This window comes from Leucopleurus acutus (assembly GCF_964270905.1).
Source record: "Leucopleurus acutus genome assembly, chromosome: 9".
In the NCBI taxonomy this organism is placed as follows: domain Eukaryota; kingdom Metazoa; phylum Chordata; class Mammalia; order Artiodactyla; family Delphinidae; genus Leucopleurus; species Leucopleurus acutus.
In genome coordinates this window covers 32908912-32928978 of record NC_139144.1, presented here as the reverse complement: position 1 = coordinate 32928978, position 20067 = coordinate 32908912, and the positions used below count along the sequence as shown (strand labels likewise).

Below are 20067 nucleotides of genomic sequence, written 5' to 3'. Positions count from 1 at the left end.
AAGACAAGGATGTCCACTCTTGCCACTATTATTCAATAGAGTTTTGGAAGTCCTAGCCACGGCAATCAGAGAAGAAAAAGAAATAAAAGGAATCCAAACTGGAAGAGAAGAAGTAAAACTATCACTGTTTGCAGATGATATATACTGTATATAGATAATCCTAAAGATGCCACCAGAAAACTACTAGAGCTAATCAATGCATTTGGTAAAGTTGCAGGATACACAATTAATGCACATAAATCTCTTGCATTCCTATACACTAACAATGAAAGATCAGAAAGAGAAATTCAGGAAAGAATCCCATTCACCATTGCAGCAAAAGCATAAAATACCAAGGAATAAACCTACCTAAGGAGGTAAAAGACCTGTATGCAGAAAACTATAAGACAGTGATGAAAGAAGTCAAAGACGACACAAACAGATGGAGAGACAGATACCATGTTTTTGGATGGAAAGAATCAATATTGTGAAAATGACTATACTACCCAAAGCAATCTACAGATTCAATGCAATCCCTATCAAATTATCAATGTCATTTTGTACAGAACTAGAACAAAAAATCTTAAAATTTGTATGAAGACACAAAAGAGCTCAAATAGCCAAAGCAATTTTAAAGGAAAAAAATGGAGCTGGAGGAATCAGACCTCCTGACTGAAGACTATACTACAAAGCTACAGTAATCAAGACAATATGGTTCTGGCACAAAAACAGAAATACAGATCAATGGAACAGGATAGAAAGCCCAGAGATAAACCCACGCACCTATGGTCAACTAATCTATGAGAAAGGAAGCAAGGATATACAATGAAGAAAAGACAGTCTTTTCAATAAGTGGTGCTGGGAAAACTGGACAGTTCATGTAAAAGGATGAAATTAGAACACTACCTAACACCATATACAAAAATAAACTCAAAATGGATTAAAGACCTAAATGTAAGACCGGACACTACAAAACTCTTAGAGGAAAACATAGGAAGAATACTCTTTGACATAAAGAGTCTTTTTTGACCCACCTCCCAGGGTAATGGAAATAAAAACAAAAATAAACAAATGGGACCTAATGAAACTTAAAAGCTTTTGCACAGCAAAGGAAACTAGAAACAAGACGAAAAGACAACCCTCAGAATGGGAGAAAATATTTGCAAATGAATCAACAGATAAAGGATTTTCTCCAAAATATATAAACAGCTCATGCAGCTCAATATTAAAAAAAAAAAAAAAAAAACCCAATCCAAAAATGGGCAGAAGACCTTAGTAGACATTTCTCCAAAGAAGACATACAGATGGCCAAGAGGCACATGAAAAGCTGCTAAACATCACTAATTATTAGAGAAATGCAAATCAAAACTACAGTGAGGTATCACCTCACATCGGTTAGAATGGGATCATCAGAAAATCTACGAACAACCAATGGTGGCGAGGGTGTGGAGAATGCAACAGTGCATTCCCACCAAATGCATTGTTGGTGGGAATGTAAACTGATACAGCAGGCACTATGGAGAACAGTATGGAGGTTCCTTAAAAAACTAAAAATAGAATTACCATATGATCCAGCATTCCCACTACTGGGCATATACCCAGAACAAAACCATAATTCAGAAAAGACACATGCACCCCAATGTTCACTGCAGCACTATTTACAGTAGCCAGGTCATGGAAGCAACCTAAATGCCCATCAACAGACGAATGGATAAAGATGTGGTACATATATACAATGGACTATTACTCAGCCAGAGAAAGGAATGAAATTGCATCATTTGTTGAGACTTGGATGGACCTAGAGACTGTCATACAGAGTAAGTCAGAAAGGGAAAAACAAATATCGTATATTAACGCATATATGTGGAATCTAGAAAAATGGTACAGATGAACCAGTTTGCAAGGCCAAAACAGACACACAGATGTAGAGAACAAACATATGGACACCAAGGGGGGAAAGTGGGGGGGTGAGGGATGGTGGGATGAATTGGGAGATAGGGATTGACACATATACACTAATATGCATAAAATAACTAATAAAAACCTACTGTATAAAAAAGTAAAATTCCAAAAAAAAATTATTGCCCAAATATCCACATGCTGGGTGTTCATTAATTCCTATAACAAATAATTTCACTTCACAATAAACATGGCATTGTAGTTCTAAAAATAAAATAAAATAAAATGCTATTTCAAAAGTAAAGCAATATTCTTTAGGTCACAGATTTTCAAGCTTAATAGTGAATGAAAAAATTCCTTTCAGAGAATTTTCATGTATTGTTATTTCATTTAAAAACTATTTTGGGTGTATACATAGTAATGACTCATAAATGTACACTTCGAGATCTGACCTCTTTTCTGAACTCCAAACATATATCCAACTGCCTACTGGCATATTCTCTTGTATATAAATTATAATAAATTCCTGTATTAGCAGAAATCTTGAAGTCACCATGTAGAAAACAAAATTGTTGATTCTACCCTAACATGGCCATTTCCCCTCTAATTTTCTCCATCCCAGTAAATGCCACCATCGGAATCATCAGTAAATCCATCAGTAAATCTTACTGGTTCTACCTCCAAAATACCTCTCAAATACCTCTACTGCTCTCCACCCTCAGTATCAACTGCCTCGTTCAATGTATCATCCATGCTTCCTGATTTCCTTCATCTCATTTTTTTTTCCTTCATCTCATTCTTGCTCATAGTACTGTCCACCTAATTTATATTGCACGTAACAGCCAAGGATCCTTTTCACATGTAAATAAAATGTACCTTTCATGCTTAAAATTGGTAAAATGCTTTCTATTATTTTTAGGAGAAAATCCAGACTCCTTAGCATGTTACAAGGCCCTACATCAACTGACCACCGCAACCAAATCAGTATCTCCAGGAGTGCTGTTTTTAAAGTTCTCCAGGTGATTCTCATGTGCACTCAGGGCTGAGAACACTGCCCTCCCTACCAGATTTAGCTCTTGTCTACCGCTCTTCAATCTCTTCTTCTACCACCCTCCCACTCAATTGTTAATGTAGAGCCATAGTGCCTCTGTCCCTTAAAATTCCACGCTTTTCCCTACCCTCAGACCTGTATGCTTTTGTTAAACAACAAAGTCATTGTGGAACATTTACTGAGTGCAACATATTTATGAGGTATTGTTCCAGAGCTGGGGATACAAAAACAAAGACCATGTTTGTGGGATTGTGTTCTAGGAAGGAAAGATAGGTAACATGCAAATAAGTACATACACACACACACACAGTGGTTAAAATGCAGCAGGTGTGTGTGGGGAAGGGGGAAAAATGCTATTTTAGATGGTCAGGGAAGGCCTCTCAGATGACAGCAAGTACCTATCTGAAATAAGGGAGTCATCCTTGCACGTATTTCAAGGAAGAGACTACTAAGCCGAGGAAATCATGACCGTGAAGGCCTTGAGGAGGGCGCTTGCCCGGCATGTTCAAGGTACAAGGGAATCAGTGGCAGCCTTGTAGGAGACAGGGTCAGAGAGGTAGATGAGACCTAGATCATGTAGGGTCTCTCAGGCGGACTTTGGATCTTGCGTGAGTGAAAGAAAAAGCCCTCGGAGGGTTCTGAGTAGGAGAACAATACGAGTTGAGTTCCATTTGGCCATCAGGGCTGCTGTGTAGAGAATGGTCTGTAGGGAAGGACAGGTGGCGGCAAGAAGCCCGCAGAGAACCTGTTGCAGTGACCTAAGTGGGAGAAGACGGTGGCTCAGCCAGGGTGGCAGAGTTGGAGAGAGCAAGCAGGGATCAGATTCTGGAGAGCTGTTTTCCTGGTTATTCGTATGACGGATTCCTTCACATCCTTAACATCTCAGTTTCATCATCCCTCCCTCAGACACCTTCCCTGACCACATACTATATAAAGCAGTGCTCTGACTCTACCAGTTTGTCTCTATTACCACAACAATTTGATTATTTGCTCTACAACCGTCATCACTATTTACAGTTATCCTGCTTATTTGTTTGCTCTTGTTCCTGTTTCCCAAGTAGAAAATACTATCTTTAAGAGAGGGGTTTTGTCTGTCTTGTGTCCTCAGCACCTAAAACAATCCTTGGCACATTTTAAGTTCTCATTAAATATTTCCTGAATAAGCGAATGGAAACCGTCCCAGGATCATTAAAAATACATTTTTCAAAAAGTCAAAGAGCTGAGGTTTATCTGGCTTAAACTCTTATCACTGCATGCAATGTAACATCCACGACTTGTCAGAGAATATGTTAGAATCCTTTAGTTATTCTCTGTATATGATGATGATTTTGGACCTGGTAAAGGATAAACATGGCTAATAAGATCCATCATTCAACCTTCAATTTGTAGATTAATGTACAGAAACTGAATACTCTGGGAATACATCATCTAAGACTTGGATGCCAACAAATACAAGCACCCCTGCTATGCACAAATCACGCTTGACATGGAGACAGATGATAAAATTTTGAAAAAAAATAACACTGAATGTAAACTCTTTAAAAAAGGAAAAATAGAAAAACAGTACCTTAGAAACTGAACTATGTCACACATTTTTTTTTTAAAGAAGACAGAATTTATTAGAGGCAACGGTCGCTGCCAGAACAGTGGGCTGACTTCCTATTCCGAACATGTGCTATTAGTCAGTTTTTACAGCCAGAGAACAAAGGAATGGTCCAAGGTGAAAATTTCATTTACTGATTGGTCGAGGCATATATACCTTCCTTCTATAGAGTGGGAGTGGGACAGGGCAGATGCCTTTCCTTATTTGGGACGGGTCCCATCGCCCAGGTGGGCTCAGGAATTTCATAACCATCGCAACATGGTGGGGAGGGTGATTAAGAGTCCAGTAGGGGGTGTGACGCTGAAACGTTTTCAGGCAGGGTCATCCTTTGTCCTTGAAGCACCCTTGTCCTTGGAGCACCACAGCACGGAGTCTTGCTCACCGGACCACGAGGGAAGTCCCAGAAGGCTGATATTTAGAGAGGAAATTCCGGTGGAACATAGATGTTTAAAGGGAACTGCTGTGATGTTTGCCACGTGGTATACAATGTCACTCTTCTTCCACACCTTCTCCAAAAAATCTTCAGTAAAACTTTATCGCTCCATCATGTACAGCAGACTGGAACTGGTCTCCTAGCATTGCATTTAAACACTGAATGCAGCCTCAGAGTGGACCAAGGGTGAGAGCTCTGGTTACCGTGGGGGGCCTTGCCACATCTGGCCACATCCGATTTTTTTTTTAAACATCTTTATTGGAGTATAATTGCTTTACAATGGTGTGTTAGTTTCTGCTTTATAACAAAGTGAATCCGTTATACATATACATATGTCCCCGTATTTCTTCCCTCTTGCGTCTCCCTCCCTCCCACCCTCCCTATCCCACCCCTCTAGGTGGTCACAGAGCACTGAGCTGATCTCCCTGTGCTATGCGGCTGCTTCCCACTAGCTATCTATTTTACGTTTGGTAGTATATGTATGTCCATGCCACTCTCTCACTTTGTCACAGCTTACCCTTCCCCCTCCCCGTATTCTCAAGTCCATCCTCTAGTAGGTCTGTGTCTTTATTCCCGTCTTGCCCCTAGGTTCTTCATGACAATTTTTTTTTTGATTCCATACGTATGTGTTAGCATACGGTATTTGTTTTTCTCTTTATGACTTACTTCCCTCTGTATGACAGACTCTAGGTCCATCCACCTCACTACAAATAACTCAATTTCGTTTCTTTTCATGGCTGAGTAACATTCCATTGTATACATGTACCACATCTTCTTTATCCATTCATCTGTCAATGGACACTTAGATTGCTTCCATGTCCTGACTATTGTAAACAGAGCTGCAATGAACACTTTGGTACATGACTCTTTTTGAATTATGGTTTTCTCAGGATGTATGCACAGTAGTGGGATTGCTGGGTCATATGGTAGTTCTGTTTTTAGTTTTTTAAGGAACCTCCATACTGTTCTCCATAGTGGCTGTATCAATTCACATTCCCACCAGCAGTGCAAGAGTGTTCCCTTTTCTCCACACCCTCTCCAGCATTTATTGTTTCTAGATTTTTGGATGATGGCTATTCTGACCGGTGTGACATGATATCGCACTGTAGTTTTGATTTGCATTTCTCTAATGATTAATGATGTTGAGCATTCTTTCATGTGTTTGTTGGAAATCTGTATATCTTCTTTGGAGAAATGTCTATTTAGGTCTTCCCCATTTTTGGATTGGGTTGTTTGTTTTTTTGATATTGAGCTGCATGAGCTGCTTGTAAATTTTGGAGATTAATCCTTTGTCAGCTGCTTCATTGGCAAATATTTTCTCCCATTCTGAGGGTTGTCTTTTCACCTTGTTTATCGTTTCCTTTGCTGTGTAAAAGCTTTGAAGTTTCATTAGGTCCCATTTGTTTATTTTTGTTTTTATTTCCATTTCTCTAGGAGGTGGGTCAAAAAGGATCTTGCTGTGATTTATGTCATAGAGTGTTTTGCCTGTGTTTTCCTCTAAAAGTTTGATAGTGTCTGGCCTTACATTTAGGGCTTTAATCCATTTTGAGTTTATTTTTGTGTATGGTGTTAGCGAGTGTTCTAATTTCATTCTTTTACATGTAGCTGTCCAGTTTTCCCAGCACCGCTTATTGAAGAGGCTGTCTTTTCTCCGTTGTATATTCTTGCCTCCTTTATCAAAGATAAGGTGTCACACATATTATTATTCCCATTTTTCACATTCCACCTGAAATGCCTCTAAGCCTGCTCTCTTCTTATTCATACAGTGCTATATGTAGCCCCATTATCTAAATTCCCAAGCTCTGACAGATCCCTGTGAAGAGACGGCCACACTCTGTGAAAGGGGACTTTCCAAGCCTTTCTGTCAATTCGCTATTACCTTGTTCTCCACCTCTCTTTACCCTACCAGGTTTTAGTATTTTCTTTCTCATTCTTACCACAAATTTAAGTCAAACCCCACACAACCAAAATGAAATGCAACTGAATTGGTAAAACATCCTTTTCTGAACACAAATTAATTGATCTTGTCTCTTGTCTTGGTCTCATTAGTATTGTCTATGACCACACTAACCACCACATATTTACAGACCATCAAATTTTATCTGAACTTGTCATCAAATACCTTGGGTAGAACAAATATGGTAATATGTGTACTGATTTTGGAGGATGATGATGTGATCACTGAGTCAACCTGAAACAGTGCCCTGCATAAAACACCTAAAGGACTAATTTGCCAAATGTCTCAAAAGCAGGAAAGAGAAACAAATACGCATTAAACGCCTAAGTCGTAAAAAATAATTGCCCATGCAGCGAGTGACAGATGACAACACCATCAGAATCATAGTGTAGGAAAGACAAAAACAACAAAAGTGAGCACAGTTAAGAATAATAAAGATGTAAAAAAAATAAAATAAATAAAGTACTATTCTAAAAAAATTTATAGATGCAAATAAAATATACTAAAATAAAAAATAATAAAAAAAGCAGCCTCACCTGTCATCTCTGATATGATAGAAAAATCCATAGCCATTGTGTACCATGGGAACCACCACTCCCTGGACTCTTAAATAACCAATCAGACTTGTTGAGAGAACAAAGTTTCCACCTCCTCCACTGTATGGCACAAAGAAAGGATATTTTACTAGGCTTACAGAAGCTTACATTGTTTCTTGAAAAGCTTTTAACATTCAGGAAGAAAGAAACTGATGAGGTTACAAAACACTACATTATATTACCTTCTGGAGAAAAGTGGGTCTGTAAAGAGTTCTGGAACAGGGAGACATTCCTCTTTTGCTATGAGTGAGAGACCTAACAGATGACGGTCAAATCCTGCAATAAAACCCCAAACCTGAAGTTAGAAAAATGTCTTCAGCACAAGAGAATTTTCTTTTAAGTCAGAAAAAAACCAGTATACGTACCTTTTCCAGTTGAACAATCTTTCATCATTTTATTATGTTTTGCAAAAGCGTCTAACATCCTGTGCTGCTGCTCAAAAAGCTGTGTTAAAAATCAAGAGATACTTCAGTAACAAACTGTACAAAAACCAAACAAAAAACCTGAGCTCAAAGTAATTAGAATTAGTCAGGACTTCCCTTGGGGCACAGTGGTTAAGAATCCGCCCGTCAGTGCAGGGGATACGGGTTCAAGCCCTGGTCCGGGAAGATCCCACATGCTGTGGAGCAACTAAGCCCATGCGCCACAACTACTGAGCCTGCGCTCTAGAACCCACGAGCCACAACTACTGAGCCTGCGTGCCACAACTACTGAAGCCCGCACGCCTAGAGCCCGTGCTCCGCAACAAGAGAAGCCACCGCAATGAGAAGCCCACGCACCGCAACAAAGAGTAGCCCCCGCTCGCTGCAACTAGAGAAAGCCCGCACGCAGCAACGAAGATTCAACGCAGCCAAAAGATTCATTCATTCATTAATTTTTTAAAAAAGTAATTAGAATTTGGGTAATTTTGGAGAGAAAAAAGATTCTGAGAAAGACCTTGAGATGTATAACTTTTCTGTCTTTTTGCTCACTTCTTCCACTGCCTTTATTTTTTTAATTTTTATTTTATATTGGAGTATAGTTGATTAAGATGTTGTGTTAGTTTCAGGTGTACAGCAAAGTGACATACATATACATTTATCCATTCTTTTTCAGATTTTTTTTCCCATTTAGGTTATGACAGAATATTGAGCAGAGTTCCCTGTGCTATACAGTAGGTCCTTGTTGGTCATCTATTTTAAATATAGCGGTGTGTATACGTCAATCCCAAACTTCCAATCTATCTGTCCCCCCTACCCTTACCCCCTTCCTCTGCCTTTTCTTTCCTATATGCCCTGCAACTTGATTATTTCTTTCCCAGAACAAGAAAACAGAAACTTGTGCGCAGCACAGAAGTGATATCAACAAGTGTAAAGACAGAAGCGATTACGATTTCAAAACTAAAGCATAGTTGTACAAAAATGATAATGAAGCAGCTCTATGAAATTAAAATAGGTTAACATATACATAACTGTGCTAATCAAAACTAAAGAAACAAATGCAATACCAAAATAGTGGGAAGCAACTACCCTTTTGTGCAAATGCTTCAAGTATAAAACAAAACATATAAAGCTGTACTGGTTCTAATACACACAAAAAAAATCTGATTTCAAAAATGTTCAACCACATCAAGAAAAGCTTCCTATTAAAGGCATTTTGGGAGAGTCTACATTTTATGGGCGTTATCCAAAGGTAGATCAACAGTAGTGAAATACTCAAGGTGCTGAAGTTACTTTGCCTAGAAAATGACACAAATAGGCTTCTTACCAGGTCTTCCCTGTTTCTTATTCTTTCCAAGTATATACTTCACTGGCAAATGAAGAAATGTTTGTAAGTTTCCAGAAAAAAAGGTCTGAAAGTATTTTACTGATCCAGGGATTTGAAGAAGTTAGTTATTTAAGAGCCAAGTTTCCTTTAGAACAGACAAATCCTGTTAATTTTTTCTTTTCAAATACTCACACTGGTAGAAGGATCCTGCATGGATTGGCACCATCTGACTGCTTCCACTGTACATGATCGCACAGTCTCTGTACGGCCATGATAAAAGTATCTTGTCATAGCTGTTTCATAGCAGCAACCAGGGCTACAAGAAAAAATGAAAATAAGAGAATGTATCATGAGAAAGAAAGTGCTCTAATGTTATATTACAAAGAGAGTTCACCTAATAAAGCTGGCTTTGGTCAGAGACTAAGTTCTACAATACAGACTACGACTGAGATTTTCAATAACAAAGAGGCTGTTTTCAACATCAAAGAGCAAAATGTACTGCGGCCTGGTATAACAGGAAATGTTTCAAAGGCTTGGCTGCTGTCAGGTTGTGAACATTGGCATCTGTGGCAACTGGTCTCTGAGGTGCCCCCAGTGATCCCTGCCTCCTGCAGATGCCCTGGTATAACCCCTCACGCTGCATGTGGGATGGATTTAGTGTCTTCCTTCTAATGAAAGGAATATGACAAAAGTAATGAGATGTCACTTCTGAAATCAGGTTACAAAGAGAGCTCTCTCATCTCCTTACTCTGAGGAAAGCCTGCTGCCATGCTGGGCGTTGCCCTGTAGAGAGGCCCAGGTGGCAAGAAACAGAGAGGCCTCTGGACAACAGCTTGGGAGGAAATGAACCTTACTAATAACCATGTGAGTGAGACTGTACACAGATCCTCTTTAAGGGGTGCCTTCAGATGAAGACACGGTCCTGGCTGACACCCCGACTACAACCTGACAAGAGACCTGAAGCCAGAGGCACCCAGCTAAGCTGTGCCTGGACTCCTGACAGACAGAAAATGTGAGATGATAAATGTTTGTTGTCCTAAGCTACTAAGATACGGGGTAATAGAGTCCTTGGCCTTTAGTTTCCTCGTACAGAACATGAATGACTCTAGAATTAAGTAAAAGCATTATTTAAGAAGTTCCCTAGAATGATGACTGTTTCCCTGGGGTGGAGAATGATACAACAATTTTTGGTACAAAGCTCTCTTAACGTTCCTGGTGATAGGAATTTAGAGTTAAAGCAATCAAACGGAAGAGTAAAAGGTCTGAACGTGGGCATTAAGAGGGCTCAAACAGTTTGTTTTTTTTTTTTTTGGCCGTGACACGCAGCTTGTGGGATCTTAGTTCCCTGACCAGGGATTGAACCCAGGGTCCACGGCAGTGAAAGCACTGTGTCTTAACCACTGGACCACCAGGGAATTCCTGCAGTTATTGAGTCTCCTCTGTTCAGTGTTTCTATAAGACTCTCTCCCTGAGCTGAAATAGTATCCTTTCAAAATGTGAAGGAGAAAGTGTAAATAAAAATTTAAACCACCACTAAAATAGCATTCTTTAAAAAACAAAGATAAAAGCAGTAAGAATGAATGACAAAATATCACTACTCTGCAACCTGTAATGAAATAATAGATCTTGGTAATGATCATCAATGGCCACTAAAACCATTAGGTAAAAAAATCAGGGAGGAAACTTTATAATGGATGTTGGCTAACAACTGAACTCACCCTCCATCTGAACAGGATGCGATAGGAAACAAATAATACTATTTGACTTACTGTTATAAAAAAATAATAAAAATAATCGATTACTAGTCTTAAGTTGCCAAATCTAACTACCAGTTTATTGGAAACATGGGAGATAGAACAACAATGTTTAACAGTTTTTTTACTTAAAGGGTAAATACATAAAACAGTAATATAAATTTATGTTAACGGACACACAATGTAAAAAGATGTAATCTGTGATAAAATAAAGAGGGCAGATACAGAGGTGGATAAAAGCACAGTGTTTGTATACTATTAAAAGTAAGCTGGTATTATTCAAACTAAGTTGTTATAATAAATTTAAGATGTTAAATGTAATTTCCAAGGTAGCCATAAAGAAAATGGCTTAAAAAATACAAAGAAAGAATAGGGAAATCAAAATGGTACACTCCAAAAAAAAAAAATCAAAATCACTACTACCAAAAAAGAAAGTAATGGAGGAACTGAAGAACAAAAACATGTAAGAATACACAGCTAAATGGCAGAATTCTCCCTCCTTATCAGTAACTCTCCAATCAAATGCAGAGACTGGCAAGATGAACAAAAAACATCATCTATATACTGTCCACAAGAGATTCTGTTTAGAAACCAAGACAGTAAGAGGTTAAAAGTAAAATGATGAAAAAAGATAGTAACCAAAAGAGAGTTTGAGTGGCTATACATTTTTTTTTCCATTAGGAGTGGCTGTATATATATCAGACAAAATATATTTTAAGTAAAAAGGATGAATGAGACAAACAGGACATTATTTACTGATAAAAGGTTTAATTCATCAATATATAACAACTATAAAAATATATGCACCAAACAACAGAGCTATAAGATATATGAAACAAACACTGACAGAATTGAAGAGAGAACTAGACAGCTCTACAACAATAGTTGCAGACTTCAATCCCCAACTTTCAATAATGGATAAAACACGTAGAAAGATCTAATAAGGAAAGAGAAGACTTGAACAACACTATAAATAACTACACCTAAAAGACATATATAGAATATGCCACTAAGGAACAGCAGAATAAAAAATTCTTCTCAAGTGCACATGGAACATTCTCCAGGATACACCATATATTAGGCCACAGAATAAGTCTCAATAAATTCATAAAGATTGGAATCATACAGAGTATCTTCTTCAATGGCAATGGGATGAAGCTAAAAAGCACTAAAAGGAAAAACTGAACAATTCACAAATATGTAGAAATAAAACAACAAATTCTTAACCAATTGTTCAGGGAGAAATCAGAAGGTAAATTAGAAAACACTTTGTGATGAATGAAAAGTAGAACATACCACAATTTACGGAATGAAGCAAAAGCACTGTTCAGAGGCAAATTTATGGCTCTAAATACTTACACTAAAGAAGATCTCAAATCAGTAAACTAACTGCACACTTTAAAGAATTAAAAAAAAAAGAAAAGCAAACTAGCCCCAAAGTCAGCAAAAAAGGAAATTAATTAAGATTACAGTAGAGATAAACAAAATACAGAAATGAAAAATAAAGTTAACTAAACCAACAGTTGGTTCTTTGCAAAGATCAACAAAATGGACAAGCTTTTACCTACACTAAGGAAAAAAAGGGAGAAGACTCCAATTACTACAATCAACTATGAGAAAAAGGGCATTACTACTGACTTTACAGAAATAAAAAGGATTGTAAGAGAATATTATGAACTGTATACAATAAACTGGATAGCCTAGATGAAATGGACATATTCTGAGAAACACACAAACTACCAAATCTAACTCAAGAAAAAATAGAAATCTGACTAGATGTATAACAAGTAACAAGATGAATGAGCAATCAAAAACCCCAACAAAGGTAAGTCCTGGACCAGATGGCTTCACTGATGAATTCTAATACTTAAAGAATTAACACCAATCCTTCTCAAACTCTTCCAAAAACACTGGCGAGGAGGGACCATTTCCTTACTCATAATATGAGGCCAGCATTACCCTGATACCAAAACCAGGCAAAGACACTGCAAGAAAAGACACGGTAAGAAAAGACACTATAGACCAATATCCATTATGAATATAGATGCAAAAATCCTCAACAAATTACTAGCAAACTGAATTCAGCAGCAGATTAAAAGGATGATACACCATGACCAAGTGGGATTCATCCCAGGAATGCAAGGATGGTTCAACATATGAAAATCAACATAATATACTACATTAATAGAATGAAGAAAAAGACCTACATGATCATCGCAATTGATACAGAAAAAGCCTTTGACAAAATCCAACCTATCTCTAATTCACAGATGTGTGGACTTATACATAAAACACTAGAGTCCACAAAAAACTGTTAGAGCTAATAAATGAATTCAGCGGTTTCAGGATATAAAGTCAACATGCAAAAATCAGTTGCATTTCCATACACTAGCAATAAATAATCTGAAAAGAAAATCAAGAAAACAATTTACAACAGCATCAAAAAGAATCAAATACTTAGGATTAAGCTTAACCAAGGAGGCAAAAAGACCTGTACACCAAAAACTACAAAACACTGAAAGAAACTTAAAAAGACGTAAATAAATGCAAAGGGACCCCATGTTCATGGATTAGAAGACTTAATATTGTTAAGATGACAATACTACTAAAAGAGATCTACAGATGCAATGCAATCTCTATCAAAATCCCAACGACATTTTTACAAAAATGGGAAAACCCATCCTAAAATTCATATGGAATTTCAAGGAACCCAGAGTCGCCAGAACAATCTTCTTTTCAAGAACGAAGGTCAGGCTTCCCTGGTGGCGCAGTGGTTGAGAGTCCGCCTGCCGATGCAGGGGACGTGGGTTCGTGTCCCGGTCTGGGAAGATCCCACATGCCGTGGAGAGGCTGGGCCCATGAGCCATGGCTGCTGAGCCTGTGCGTCCAGAGCCTGTGCTCCTCAACGGAAGAGGCCACAGCAGTGAGAGGCCCGCGTACCGCAAAAACAACAACAACAACAAAAACCGAAAGTGAAGGGGACTTCCCTGGTGGTCCAGTGGTAGAGAATCCGCCTTCCAATGCATGGGACACAGGTTCAATCTCTGGTCAGGGAACTAAGATCCCACATGCCTTGGGGCAACTAAGCCCGTGTGCCACAACTACTGAGTTCGTGCGCCTCAACTAGAGAGCCTGCATGCTGCAAACTACAGAGCCTGAGCACCCTGGAGCCTGCACGCCACAACTAGAGAAGAGAAAACCCACACGCCACAACTAGAGAGAAGCCCACGCGCCACAATGAAGAGCCCACGCACCTCAAAGCAAAGATCCTGCATGCGTCAACCAAGGTCCCGCATGCCGCAACTAAGATCCGACACAGCCAAAAATAATAAATAAAATAAATAAATCTTAAAAAAAAAAGAACAAAGGTGAAGTACTCATTAGTTCCAGATTTCAAAACTTACTGCAAAGCTACAATAATCAAAACAGTGTCGTATGAACACAAGAAGAGACACACTGAACAACACACTGACCCAGAAACAAACCCTCACATCTATGGTCAATTGATTTTGGACAAGAGTGTCAAGACCACTCAATAGGGAAAGGACAGTCTCTTCACAAATAATGCTAAGAAAACTGGATATCCATATGCAAAAGAGTGAATTTTGATCCTTACCATACCCCCTATACAAAACTTAACTCAAAATGGATCAAAGACCTAAAGTAAAAGCTAAAACTATAAAACTCTTAGAAGAAAACATATGGGGAAAGTTTTGTAATACTGGATTTGGCAATGATTTCTTGGATATGACACCAAAAGCACAGGCAACAAATGAAATAAAACAGATAAATTGAACTTCAAAATTTAAAACTTTGTGCATCAAAGCATACTATCAAGAGAATGAAAAGACAACCTGCAGAATGAGAGAAAATATTTGCGAAACACCTATCTGATAAGGGTTTCTTATCTATAATACATAAAGAACCCTTAAAATTCAACAACAAAATGACAACCGAATTACCAAATGCACAAAGGATTTAAATAGACATTTTGCCAAAGAAGATATACAAATGACCAATAAACACACGAAGATATTCAACCTCATTAGTCATTAAGGAAATGCAAATAAAAACCACAATGAGATACCACTTCACAAGTACTCTGGATGGCTTCTTTTTTTTTTTAAACAGAAAAGTAAGTATTGGCAAGGATGTAGAACAATTATACATTACTCTGTATATTGCTGGTGGGAATGTAAAAATGGTATCCACCATGGAAAACAGCTGGGCAGTTCCACAAAAAGTTAAACATAGAATTACCACACAGCCCAGCACTTCCACTCCTAGTTATTGACTCAAAAGAATTGAAAACAGGGATTCAAACCAATACATGCATGTGAATGCTCACAGCAGTGTTATTCACAATAGCCAAAAGGCAGAAACAACCCAAGCATTTGTCAACAGATGAATGGACAAACAAAATGTGGTATATTCATACAATGGAATATTATTCAGCCATAAAAGAACCAACATTGAAAATACTATCCTAAGTGAAATAAGCCAGATACAAAAGGACGAATAATGTATAATTCCACTTAGAGGAAATACCCAGAACAGGCAAATTCATATAGACAGAAAGTGGATTAGACATTTCCAGGGGTTGGGATAGGAGAATAGGAAATTATTGCTTCATGAGTACAGAGTTTCTGTTTGGGGTGGTTAAAAAAAAGTTTGGAAATAGATAGTGGTGATGGTTGCATAACACAGTCGATGTAATTAATGCCACTGGATCATATACTTAAAAATAGTTAAAATGGCAAGTTTTATTTTATTTATATTTTACCACAATAAAAGAAGATAATTGACTGTTGAAGGCAAAAATAGTAGTGCATCATTAGGTTGTTAACATATGTACAACTATAATGTATGACAATAATAGCACAAAGAATGAGATGAGCATAATAGAAGCATTGTTTTCAGGTTCTTTCATTATACTTTAAGTGGAAAATATCTGAAGGTAGATTGCAAGTTTAAAGATGTATTTTGGGCTTCCCTGGTGGCACAGTGGTTGAGTCCACCTGCCGATGCAGGGGACACGGGTTCGTGCCCAAATCTGGGAAGATCCCACATGCCATGGAGCAGCTGGGCCCCTGAGCCATGGCCACTGAGCCTGCGTGTCTGGAGCCTGTGCTCCGCAACAGGAGAGGCCACAACAGTGAGAGGCCTGCATACCACAAAAAAAAGATGTATTTTGTAAAACCCTACCAATAGAAAAAAAAACAGTGTAGCTGATAATGGAGATAAAAGGAACAATAAAAAAAACTAGGAATTCAAGAGAAGATAAAAAAAGAAACACAAAACAGATGGGATAAAGAGAAACAGCAGGACTGTAGACTTAAACCCAACCTTATTGATAATTATATTAAATGTAAATGATCTAAACACCCCATTTAAAGATACATATTCTCAGGTAAAATTTTAAAAAGGAAGATCAAGGAGCTTCCACTTCTGCTTAGGATGTAGAAAGTCATAACATACCATCTCTTCTATCCTAAAAATGAGTAAAGACTGTCTAATCTATAAAACCATACTTTTTCATGAACCCACTTGAAAACAGGCTGCAAGAAAACCAAGCGATCTGAATTCCAAAGAATGACAAATCTCTCTCAGAAGAGAGCAGGCACTTCAAAAATATCAAGGTAATGAAAAACAAGGAAAGACTGTTAAAGTCTCACAGATGGAAACTCTAATAACACTGTTGATGAAAGTACAAACTAGGGCACAGTGCCAACTGGGAAAAACTTAACAAAAAACACTGGGGAGGGGCTTCCCTGGTGGCACAGTGGTTGAGAGTCCGCCTGCCGATGCAGGGGACATGGGTTCGTGCCCCAGTCTGGGAAGATCCCACATACCATGGAGCAGCTAGGCCCATGAGCCATGGCCGCTGAGCCTGCGCATCCGGAGCCTGTGCTCCACAATGGGAGAGGCCACAACAGTGAGAGGCCTGTGTACAGCAAAAAAAAAAAAAAAAAAAAAACACTGGGGAGTTATGACAGAATAGCTATAGTAAAGATAGCCTTGGACTTCAAGACTCTGAAAGTGGAAAATGAATGGTCCTCACCGTCCATGAAGTCTATAATAGGCCAGCTGAAGTGCCAGCTGAACAAAGGTATCAGGGTGAAGCTTCTTCTTCTTGGTTAGCTTTTTGCCAAAAGACGTAAAGGCATAGACCAAAAGCTGCAGATCAGATGCCTAACAAAAAGAATTAAATACGAACAGTGAAAAAACACCTAAAGAGAATACCCCAAAGATAACCAAAATATCATTTGCATTAAAATAATCATCAGACATACATAAAGGTATCAAAGTTGTAATTTTTAAATGTTTTATGCCATCATACTTGGATGATAGCCAAATATTCATATATAGTAGTTATAAGATAAAGTATCACTATCAAAGAGAAAAGTGAAAAATCTACCTGCTTGAAATATTGGGCTTTTGCTTGGTTGATGTCATTTAATACTTTTTCATCCACAGTGAAAACAAGCTCCTCTGGAAGTGGTATATCCCGTACTTTATCTGAACCCTGAAAATAGGGAAAACTTAAAAATATTATATCTATAAAAATATGAGGAGGGCTTCCCTGGTGGCGCAGTGGTTAAGAATCCACCTTCCAATGCAGGGGACACGGGTTCGAGCCCTGGTCTGGGAAGATCCCACATGCCATGGAGCAACTAAGCCCGGGTGCCACAACTACTCAGCCTGTGCTCTAGAACCTGCGAGCCACAACTACTGAAGGCTGTGCGCCTAGAGCCCGTGCTCTGCAACAAGCCACCGCAATGAGAAGCCCACGCACCGCAACGAAGAGTAGCCCCCACTCACCGCAACTAGAGAAAGCCCGTGCACAGCAACGAAGACCCAACGCAGCCAAAAATAAATAAATTTATAAAAAAAAATTATGAGGAGAAAGGGATAAATATTTGTTCTAACATACCATCCATCTTCCTTCACTCTCAAAAATTTTCTGATCAACATAATAGCTGATGCTTACGATAACCATTGCATCATAAGGAGCATGCTAAAATGAAAATACACAAGACTGTGAATACGTTTTGTAAGTTAAAACTTGACCCATCCTTAAAACACTAAAAATAGAACTACCATATGACCCAGAAATCCCACTACTGGTCATATACCCTGAGAAAACGATAAAGACTCTTCAAAAAGAGTCATGTACCACAATGTTCATTGCAGCTCTATTTACAATAGCCCGGAGATGGAAACAACCTAAGTGTCCACCATCGGATGAATGGATAAAGAAGATGTGGCACATATATACAATGGAATATTACTCAGCCATAAAAAGAAACAAAATTGAGTTATTTGTAGTGAGGTGGATGGACCTAGAGTCTGTCATACAGAGTGAAGTAAGTCAGAAAGAGATAAACAAATGCCATATGCTGACACATATATATGGAATTTAAAAGAAAAAAATTGGTTCTGAAGAACCTAGGGGCAGGGCAGGAATAAAGACACAGATGTAGAAAATGAACCTGAGGACACCGAGAGGGGGAAGGGTAAGCTGGGACGAAGGACGAAGTGAGAGAGTGGCATGGACATATATACGCTACCAGATGTAAAATAGATAGCTAGTGGGAAGCAGCCGCATAGCACAGGGAGATCAGCTCAGTGCTTTGTGACCACCTAGAGGGGTGGGATAGGAAGGGTGGGAGGGAGATGCAAGAGGGAGGAGATATGGGGATATATGTTTATGTATACCTGATTCAGTCTGTTATAAAGCAGAAACTAACACACCATTGTAAAGCAATTATACTCCAATAAAAATGTTTAAAAATTTTTTAAAATGGAAAAATAAATAAATAAAAATTAGAAAAAATAAAAAATAAATATTAGATGCTTTAAAAAATAAAATAAAAAAATAAAGTATCTCTTTCAATTTTTACTTTATAAAAGTGGAAGACATTGAAGAGTTATGAACAGAGCACTGACATGATTTGTCTTACAATTTAAAAGGATCACTCTGATGGTTGTGTTGAGTTAAAAAGATAGTGTAACAGGACATGAACGGCATTATGCATTTGGCAAAACCATAAAGTTGTACAATAAATAGTGAAACAATGTAATTCAGTTAACAATAATGTATCAATATTGGCTCATCAAATGTAACAACATATACCAACGCAAGATATAAAACGGGATGCAGGAAAGACAGCAAGTGAGCACTTTGTACTTTCTGCTTAATTTTCCTGTAAATCTGGAACTTGCTCTAAAAAGTAAAGTCTACTAATTAAAAAAACAAAACAAAACTTGACCCAATATTTTATTTTCACCTTCTCTCCACTCTTAACACATAATAAAATGCAGAATTCTCAAATGCCTCACCTTGTAATGATAAAGAGATGGATATTCCACAGTATAGTAAGTAACTGATGTATTTTATTTTCTGAGAAAGAACAAATATTTAAAGTCAGAAGCACTTAATTAGGACTCTTGAGGTAATGGGAAGGGATGTAAACATGAATAATCTAGTGAAAATAATTGCTATTTGTATTGGAAGTCAAAGGAGGTATACGTATGTACATATACAACGCTAAAATGTTCTGGAATTTTAAAAGCACTATGGAAAAGCAGATGGGGGTGGCAGACTAAATCTGAAGGCTAAATGGAGGATGGGTATGAACTTCTTTTGGTAAACACACAGTCCACTAGATAAGTATTTAAAAGCATAATGATTTTGTGTATATATCTATAAGCGTTCAATGTGGCAGAAATAATTCTCAATGTTTAAGGAATGTGGGAAAGATGCGCTGAGTTACAGGGGTGTCATAGTTTTGACAGCTGTTTTTAGAGAAAGGAACTGTGGCTAGTGAATTTTCCCATCATTTATTCTGGAGGATAAACTTTTTGCCTTATCTTCTCCATGTTCCTTTGATGACAATTACATCACATGTGGTTTTTTCCCCTCTGGGTTAAGGCTACCAGTTTACATTACACACAATTACCATTCATGAACTGAAAGTGACACCGCTAGCCTTGGAGAGAAAGAAGGGAGGTTTAAGATATGAATCCAGCACGCTTGGGCCCAGTT

The 20067-nt window shown here is 38.1% G+C and overlaps 1 protein-coding gene across 3 annotated transcripts in view; it reads right to left on the bottom strand.

The window, feature by feature from the left end:
• CROT (carnitine O-octanoyltransferase) overlaps positions 1 to 20067 on the bottom strand; it is a 61686-nt gene that overhangs the window by 6372 nt on the left and 35247 nt on the right. For 2 of the 3 annotated variants that reach the window (XM_082846357.1, XM_082846356.1), the window contains 7 exons: positions 17953 to 18036; positions 17437 to 17544; positions 17080 to 17210; positions 9457 to 9580; positions 7884 to 7962; positions 7701 to 7794; positions 7459 to 7578 (listed from right to left, as the gene is read on the bottom strand). In XM_082846357.1, coding sequence (XP_082702483.1) covers positions 7459 to 7578; positions 7701 to 7794; positions 7884 to 7962; positions 9457 to 9580; positions 17080 to 17210; positions 17437 to 17544; positions 17953 to 18036 — 740 coding nt within the window. Of the gene's footprint in view, positions 1 to 7458; positions 7579 to 7700; positions 7795 to 7883; positions 7963 to 9456; positions 9581 to 17079; positions 17211 to 17436; positions 17545 to 17952; positions 18037 to 20067 lie in introns of those variants that run through there. The other variant, XM_082846358.1, reaches the window with a different exon arrangement.